Source organism: Lolium rigidum, chromosome 1 (genome assembly GCF_022539505.1).
Source record: "Lolium rigidum isolate FL_2022 chromosome 1, APGP_CSIRO_Lrig_0.1, whole genome shotgun sequence".
In the NCBI taxonomy this organism is placed as follows: Eukaryota; Viridiplantae; Streptophyta; class Magnoliopsida; order Poales; family Poaceae; genus Lolium; species Lolium rigidum.
This window is the reverse complement of record NC_061508.1, coordinates 351967730-351976649: the sequence shown is the minus strand read 5'-3', so window position 1 is coordinate 351976649 and position 8920 is coordinate 351967730. Positions and strand designations below refer to the sequence as shown.

The window sequence follows — 8920 nt, the reverse complement described above, 5'->3', positions numbered from 1 at the left end:
CGATCTTCCGCTAGATCTGGCCAAAACACGCAACAAGGAGGAACCCTTGGTCAACGCGCCGCCGTGAAAGACCTCCACCACCACTCACGTTCCATATGCGTCGCCCCGTTCACGGCCCTCCTTGCGCATATGAGTCCACTAGAGCTCGCCTGCCCTCACCCCCCATCTTTGACGGGCTGTGCACAAAATTATGAAGGAACAACTACCATGATTTTCAAGTTCAACTGAACTTGCTGACCTCTGTTTTGGGTTGGTAGCTGCAATCAGGTCAAACACGCCCCACTTCCTCTCTTTCATCTCCTCACTCCAGAGATTGATTTGGTTCTCACTTACTCCCTCCGATCCCTTTTAATTGACTCGAATTTAGTACAAAGTTATACTAAATCCGAGTAAATTAAAAGGGATCGGAGGAGTAGTTGGGAGCAATGGCAATCGATCCGGAGCATGCACATGAACTGAACGATGAACATGACAAATACAAGTCTGCAATTTCTCTTTATAATTGCTTTCCAGTAAATTAAAAAATGTGTCCAACTGAGTAAGAACCAAATCATGCACGTCTTGTAGCTGCAATGGGCTTCTCGGTCAGCCTCCGAGTTGGAATTAATCCGCCAGTTAACTGGATTATCGGCCGATTTTGAAACTGGGCTTGTAGGTTATCATTTCTTCAAGCTAGCTCTGAACAAAGAAAGCATAAGATAACTAACAATATATCCCATCAAGCAATGCTTGAGTTATATTGTACTCCCTCCGGTCCTAAATATAAGCCATATAGTTTTTGACACGGAAATTAAGTAACACACGTTTGGGAAAAATTACACCTTGTTCGGTTAGAATTAACCCTAGGCAATTAACGTGAGCTAATAGAGGACTTCGGATAAGCTAAGGAAATATAACCGAATCACTAAAGATATTTTCCATACAAGTGGGGCAACATAGTAAACCTTATATTATAGAATTTTTCTCAAAACATTATATGGCTTATATTTAGGACCGGAGGGAGTATAATATAAGCAAATGGTTGAATAATTTTACATCTTAAGCTTACAGTTTGGCAAAATGCCTCCGCACTTCAGAGTTTAGAGAGAACTGGGTATATAGGACTGCATTCAACAGATCAATCTAGGAGTTTTACCAGTTACACACAAAGCTGACTTTATGTATACCAGGAGCTTGCTAGAGGCAAGGTCTCTATTGAGCATTAATAATCTAAGATTGGTCCTCTGATTACTGTAATTAGATGCATGAAAATTATACGGGTGACAACCTCTCATGCAATTCATCCAACACCTTGTGATCTTGAGAAAAAATTGCAATGCATCTGATCAACAATAAACTAGGAGTAAACCAGATCAACTACACCCATTAATTGATACAAAAGGTCGGTCAGGCACTCAGGCGTTTTCAGGCGAGAAACACACCAGACGCATCCACATCTTCTCGCTGACAGGAAGACCCACCAAAATCACACACGCCACAGAATGCGATGAGGTGCCGATGGGTAAGGCCAAAATGAGCGACGGTGCCCCAATCAACCACAGGGCTCCAAAACACATGGAGCTTAGAGATCCTTAGAGATTTGTTTCTATGCTTGGGTGGGCTAACAAATTTAACCAAACTAGCTATTAGTCCAAGCTCTGAATTCTGAAACGTGAAAGCCATCCCCACATATGTATTCGTGTACCATCTAGATTTATAGAAGTTCATATGGTTCAATCCCTGCGTATTTGCACATTGCCGATTTCTAATCCTATTTTAATGGCTGTAAACAGTTACTATTATTCTTAGGAACTGCTAGAACATTTTTTGATGTTTGAATAATTTCATTAATTAACAATTCTTTCATGTACTTCTGATGGTTGTATAAGTTTGAGTATATTTCAAGTCAATGCTCACATTGCAGCAACGGAGTAAGGAAGCTAGAACCATATTACTTGAGCCATAATTAACAAGCTCAGCATGGCTTAATTACAAAGGATTCCTTCTGTTGTAGAAGTCGAATTAAATGTTTATGGACTCTGAGCTCCTTCAGGTATACAGTGGAAGACATCTGTCAGACAACATGGTCAGTGTAAAAAGGAACTGTCATTTTTTTGTCAAAATATCAATATCCCGACTAAATAGTTATCAGGTTAGATATTCAGTAGCAGCAGTACATAATTCAAGAACTATCAGAGAATTCAGACTAACAGATAGATCAAGCACATTCAGATAATTCAAGGCACAAATCTTACGAAAGCAAGAGTTCCAGATTCAGCCATAAAAGCTGCCTCAGGACGATCTAGCAGCAGCAGTGCGCCAGAAACATAGGTAACACCATACAGATTTAATCAGAATAAACAAGACCAACCATTCCGTTTCAATAATAACGTTTGAATGAATATAGTAGCAAATGATAAAATAAACGAACTTGGCTACAAGTTGCAGCCTTTTCTTGAGCTCGACAATGAGTTGTTCTAGCAAATGTTTCGACAGCAAGTATATTGATGCAAATCAACAGTTGATCAAAAAAACTATTCTTCCTCCACTACTTCGCCTGCAGAAGATCCTCGAGGCAATCTTGCAACTCTTGCTTGAGGCACAGGGATGAAGTTCGCAGGCAGTTTGAACAAGGGGCTCTGGTCTCCACTGAATTCACCCTGCTGGTATGCCTCTCCGAGTGAACACCCCAGGGCTCGGGCAACGGGAACAGCGACAGCATTCCCAACTTGGATATATCTATGTAAAAAATGCACAACATAAAACTAAGCTTGAGAACAAAGAAGGTCCAAATCTACTGTCCTTGCAGAAACCAATCTAGTGATGGTCTATTCTATCTGATGCACTACGTCAGATCTCAACATACTAGGTCAACTCACTTTTGTTTTATGGGGCCAGACAGCCTGTAGTAATCCGGGAAGCCCTGCAGCCTTGCGTTTTCTCGAACGGTCAGAACTCTGTCCTGCTTGGGATGCAAAATAGCCTGCATGCAAAAAAGTAGACATCAAACAAAATATATTGGCAGGTTAAAGAATCACACAAGGACCGAAAGTTTTATCAATATCATACTTGGTTGTGAGGCTCGGCTCTGGTCACAACAGTCGAGACGGTTTCATCCCACCACAGGCGTCCAAATGGTCTGCAAAGCAAGACAACAAGGATTATTGATAGTCTTCTACTAATATAATACGACACATTCAGTCAGTATGCTTACTTCAGTGACTTGCCCTTGCAGAACTTCATAGCATAATTAGGGACCTACAGGAGAAGCAAGGGTGATTAAAACATGGGTAATATACACATTGTTACAACTGGTTAAACAACAACAGGTTTACCAAAGGCTTCCCCGGCGAAAGATATTGACGAGGAATATTCGGATCAAACTCAACGGTTTTGTTTTTTCCAACCCTGACACCTTTCAAGTCGCGGAAGTTTCCCCCCTGGAATACAATAATTGCTTAGAAATTACAGGTTATGGTAGAGAAAAAGAATGACGGGTTCAGCCTTAACTTACCTTTTTTTTGGGAATCTGCTTCACTCTTTCATAATCATACTTATTCAGTTGAAGCGGCTGATGATCGAATAGCTGGCATTCCTTTGGAGGGGCATCTCCAACCGAGTCATCCCTCATGTCTTAAAATGAATAACAGAGCAAGGTAACTCACAATAGAGACTTAATAAAGAAATTCACTTGCAAAGACACACAATAAATGTTGAAAACTATGGCAAGGTAACATCACTGAACCACCAACATGACTGAAAATACAAGAAATACATGACACTGCATATTCTTTGAAAGGTATAAGAAATGAATTAAAAACTCATTACATAAATATGGGTTTACCATTACGGTTGAGACGGAGATAGCGTTGTAAATCTGTTTTGGGTCCACTTTTATATGCCATAATGTCTTTAGGTTGATGGTTTTCAACCTGAAGAAAAACAATATCATTTATAACGAGATAGAAGTTCACAAATGGTCAGGCAGCACTTTAAAATGACCCCAGCATACAACGAAAACAGTCAGTGCCTACCTTCGGTAAATCATCTATGGCGTCCCTAAGACAAAGAGCGTTCTCCAATTCCTTAGATTCATTTTCATCACATGCAACTAGACATTGCTGATAACAGAACATCATTTTAGCAAGACATAATAATAGTAATAATAATAATAACATAGTGCTAGTAATGTATTCTCGTACCGTGAATTCAGTTGGCTCGTATTGTCCTCGATTAATAGCATCATGTGTGGGAAGGGGGAACTTTGGAAGTACCTACATTACCATATAAACATTCTTAGCAATAGTGTTACAAGGTAAAAAAAAGAGCATATGAAAAGAGAGATACCACGGAAGGTAGAGCTCCCCACAGAAAGGCTCGCATCCTAAACTGTGGTAGCCCATACCGTCCTGCAACCATCATTCCAAGTCTAGCTTGGTAACGCATGGCGACAAGTCGGCTCAGGGCATAACGCCCAAGAAATCCCTCTGCAAACTTCAGAATATCTACTACGTTCTCCATAAGAACGTATTTAGGTCTGAGGTAGTTGACAATGTCCATGAACACAAGCAACTGTTTGTTTTTTTCATCTGCCAGCGGATCTTTATGCTTCCGGTGTCTATTGAAGCCACTAATTCCCTGGCAGGGGGGACCACCACAAATAACATCCACATGGCCCTTTGGAATTAGAAATACATTAATAGGTAGCACAAGATCAAGATCCCAAAAGGAAGAAGGATGGATGTACTTACAGGCAAGGGTAAAATGGATTCCCTATATCCACTCTCCACAAATTCTTTAATAGCTTCCGGAGAATCTCTGAAATGTTAAGTAGGGTAAGATATATTGAAAAAACAAAATAAAGTGGATTGTAATGAAGCAGATACCAACCTAAGGCCATCAAGGGGCTCCCAGGTATCATGACTAGAATCATATGTTTTCCACCGTACCTATATAAATAATATATATATATATATATATATATATATATATCGTCAACCAAACTTTACATACAAATGTTCTAAATTAACGAATATAGTACATAACTAAATATACAAGATAAAGAATAAAAGTAACCGCTAAATCCAATAGAATTACAGAAATAGAAACTCTAACGATAGATCCTGCAGTACCTTAAAACACAAGCCATCTATTTTAGTTTTATTTGGATCGCCGTAGCATATATCAACAAGCTTCTCAACCTCAAATGTACCCTCCGAAAGAGATTCATTTACTCCGTTTTCGTCATCTTCATCATCATTCGAAGTCCGAGGTAGAGAAGTGCTATTATGGACATCATATTCCTTACAAAGTCTATCCCACTCCTGAAGGAGTTTAAGAAAATTCTCGGCCTTCTCATTTCGTACCTACAAATTAGAGGTTAAATCATACAAGCTATCATGTGTGGTGAAACAAGGAATGTGATTTAGTGCCAATTGCAGTTAGTACCTGTGCACGTGGGTGGTTATGCTTTAGACTGTCGCAAGCATATTTGTTCATGTCTACGGCCCATTTCTGCACAAGACAATAATAGTTAGATTGTCAATTATTACAGTAATTTCAGGCCAATGGAAGTCCTAAACCTACTAAGCAGAAAACTTACAGTAGTCAATTTTAAGCCAGACAATGGAGCACCCATGCAAAGCCCGGTTGACATGGCACCACAGCCAGAGTATAGATCCAGCAGTGTTGCTGTTTCCATTTGTGCATCAGGTGATACCACAAGATCAGCAGCTGGTTTTTCCTTAGAAGAGTCAACATTGTCACAAGAAATATCTGATGTCGTTTCGCTGCCTGCTGGGTCAACATTTTCTACAAAAGATTACGTCATCAACAAACACGAAGAAAATATCATGGTATACAATATTTATGAATTTTTACTTTAGCAATTGAAGTTCAGATGATCAAAACAATTAACGTATTGTACCGCTTTATGCTCAGACCATACGATTCTATGTTATTTTAATTTTAATATAAGTTGCATACAGGCAACAAAAAGAAAAGTATGATGATGGCAACATAAACAAAATAACAACTAGATATGATTACCTGGTGGCACATTGGCAAATGTGGAATATGCCACTGAATACGCCATATCATAATACAAATCACACTTTGATATAAGCTCAGCTTTTTCTGGTTGTGTCAACTGCAGTTGTTTCACCATAAAGCAAAGTGTAAAAATAAGCAGAAAAATGGGAGGTAATATGTAGCACACATTCATTAAATTGAAAGAATGAGTGAAACACTTACGTTTGGGCCAACATAAGTAATATTTACTTTCGAGATAATTGACCCAACCAGGTTATCATCCTTTTCCTCTGAAAGGAAAACACGCTTATGATCGTGTTCATGATCAGGAACGTTCCACACATTGGATGTGATAACCTGCAAATTGGTCTTAGACACAAGCTGAAGTGTATTTAGAAAAAAAAGAACACAACATGCTTGACACATACCGTATCAGCCACACGGTAAAACCAACGGCAACAGAAATATGATCCACGTTCAATTTCTTGGAAAATTTCGGTAATCCTTCCAATGTAATCATCCTTGCCATCACCAGCCTGCAGCCACTCAAAACAACAATAACATGATTACCATTGTTGGTTGAAGTAGAGCGACCCAACAAGATAAAATGCAGAAGAGTAAACTAGAATATTTGACCCTCAATGGTCTGCACAAAAGAAACGAAAACAGTGCAAAAACATTCAGGGCATTTCTTAGAAAGCTAAATAACACAGAAGACAGTAAAATTTAACAACTGATGAGAGAAAATGAGTGTGCAGAGGAGCACAGAGGAAGTTTCTAATGAGAGAACAATATCTAGTGGAGTAGACTAGAAGGGCTGTGCGAAAAGGAACCCAGCAGAGAAATATGTAGTCCTAGTGTCCAACTATGCTTGAAGGTTCAGCACACTGAAACTCGATTTACACACATAATCTTTATTCTCATGATCGAAAACAGTATAGCACAGGCATACACTGAATTTAGCATTGTATAGTACAGTACAGAATTATTACAAGCTAGGAACCTGCTGGTTACTTGCATGCGTGTACCAACAGTGCACGAAACAGAAAGGACTTTAAGATTTTCATGAGGCTGATCCTGAGCTGACATACACGCACGAATACCCTCGTTTAAAAGAATATTTTGTTTTTCTTATACTCTAGAAATAAACATTTCAATTCAGCATTATTCCATAACTCCTATCTGAAATTTGAGCAATTAGCATAACAAGCTTCCCCGCAAAAAAAAAATAGCATAACAACTATAGAGAGAAAATGAGTGTGCAGTGCAGAGGAGCTCCTCCAAAGCTGGACCTTATTACAAATGAAGAGCAGAGGAGCACAGAGCAAGTTTCTAATGAGTGGACAATATCTAGTGGACTACACTAGAAGGGCTGTGCGAAAAGGAACCCATCAGAGAAATAGGTAGGTCCTAGTGTACACCCAGGCTCTTATGGTTCAGCACATTCAGAACTTGATTTACACACAGATCTTTATCCTACACATTATCTTTTCGAGGTGAAAAAAAAGAATTTTTTTCGAGGTGATTATCCTACACAATATAGCACAGGTATAAACTGAATTCAGCATTGTACAGAATTAGTATAGGCTAGGTTTACTTGCATGCTTCCACCAACAATGCACGAAACAAAAAGGACTTGAGGAACTAACATAACGAGCTGCACTAGTCATCTAGGTACACTAGAACCATGCATTTATGAATGCTCTAGCAAAATGATAAATGCATAATGGCAATCGATCCTGAAAGTGGCTAGGTGATCACGGTTGTTTACCGGCCGGATGTAGACATCATCGCCCAGATCAAAATTGACACCTTCCACGATAGCAGATCTGTAGTGGCACCGAGCACGCTTCTCCTTTTCCTCCTCCGGCGCATTAGACCTGCATGCAGAGACAACATGTACAAGGGTTTCAGTTAGCGCGCGTGTACGTGTTAGATAAAAAGCACCTCAAATTGAGGCGTATGAATTACAGTGGCACAAACAGGTGCATGCATACCGCTTTTTACGCTTATTAGTACTAGTAACTTGTGGATGGTCAGAATCCTGCAAAGAAAATAAAGGTAGATGTGATTATCTTCAGCGCGCCATCGTAATAATAATTTATAAAGATGGAAGAACATGCCTAGGATAGGATCTACGTGCACGATGAGAGGCTGGGAACGATGGATGGAGGTATTACCTTGGGTTTGTACCTCTCGGGCCACCGGCGCCGCGCCTCGTCGTCTGGTATCGGGTCGACGCCGACGAAGTGGTCCTCGGCCTCGGAGGCGTCCTCCTCCTCCTTCTGCTTGCTCACCCGCCTCGTCGCCACCCTCCTCTTCCTCCTGATGGTGCGAAGCGTCCCCGCCTTGGCCCGCTCCGCCGCCTCCAGCGCGGCGGCCTCCTCCTCCTCTTCCGCCATCTGCATCTCCTCCGCGTCTGGCTCCGACGCGCACATGTCGTCGTCGTCGTCGTCGAGCGCGTCACCCTCCTCCGCCAAGCGCCGCCTCCGTTTCGGCTCGCCCTTGGCGGGGCCGCTCTTGCGGGTACCCGGCTTCACCGCCGCATTGCGGCGGCGCTTTCCACCGCGCTCGGGCTCGGCGTCGGAGTCCGCGTCGGCGTAGGACAGCTTGGGCCGCTGCCGCGTGGAGCGCCTCCTCTCGGGCGCCGGCGATGACATGGTCGCGGACGAGATGAGGAGCGACGGTGGTTGAGGCTTTGCGGGGTTTGGCAGGGTTGTGGTGGACTGGTGGTGATGGTGGGCGGGGTGGAGGAGGGGTTCAGTATTTAAGGAGAGCGGCTGCGGCTGCGGCGGGCGACGTGCAGATCGAGCGCACGCACGACCTCGATCCTCTGCGTTTTTCTCGCCGCAGTCGTCGTCTACCCTGCATGCATCCTGGTTGTTCCGAAATCTCTTCCGATTTCGGAGTT

The 8920-nt window shown here is 41.9% G+C and overlaps 1 protein-coding gene across 1 annotated transcript; it reads right to left on the bottom strand.

Annotated features, from left to right (window-relative positions):
• Positions 1 to 2513: 2513 nt before the first annotated feature.
• Positions 2514 to 8669, bottom strand: LOC124665176 (DNA (cytosine-5)-methyltransferase CMT1-like). Its single transcript, XM_047202581.1, has 21 exons — positions 8190 to 8669; positions 8007 to 8053; positions 7781 to 7889; positions 6438 to 6545; positions 6232 to 6366; positions 6028 to 6127; positions 5582 to 5790; positions 5428 to 5493; positions 5112 to 5345; positions 4870 to 4928; positions 4731 to 4797; positions 4327 to 4656; positions 4182 to 4253; positions 4014 to 4100; positions 3824 to 3911; positions 3494 to 3612; positions 3315 to 3419; positions 3194 to 3237; positions 3049 to 3118; positions 2859 to 2962; positions 2514 to 2718 (listed from the first exon to the last, which is right to left on the bottom strand). Exons 1-21 carry the CDS (start codon positions 8667 to 8669, stop codon positions 2514 to 2516), a joined length of 2838 nt encoding a protein of 945 aa, XP_047058537.1.
• Between the last annotated feature and the right edge of the window lie 251 nt (positions 8670 to 8920).

Excerpts from the sequence above, each read along its gene's own strand:
- LOC124665176 (XM_047202581.1), bottom strand. The coding sequence starts at position 8,669 with ATGTCATCGCCGGCGCCCGAGAGGAGGCGCTCCACGCGGCAGCGGCCC. Across the intron at positions 6,546-7,780 it reads ATGATGTCTACATCCGGCCG|GCTGGTGATGGCAAGGATGA; the intron begins GTAAACAACCGT and ends GAGTGGCTGCAG. Across the intron at positions 3,119-3,193 it reads TGCAAGGGCAAGTCACTGAA|ACCATTTGGACGCCTGTGGT; the intron begins GTAAGCATACTG and ends CTTGCTTTGCAG.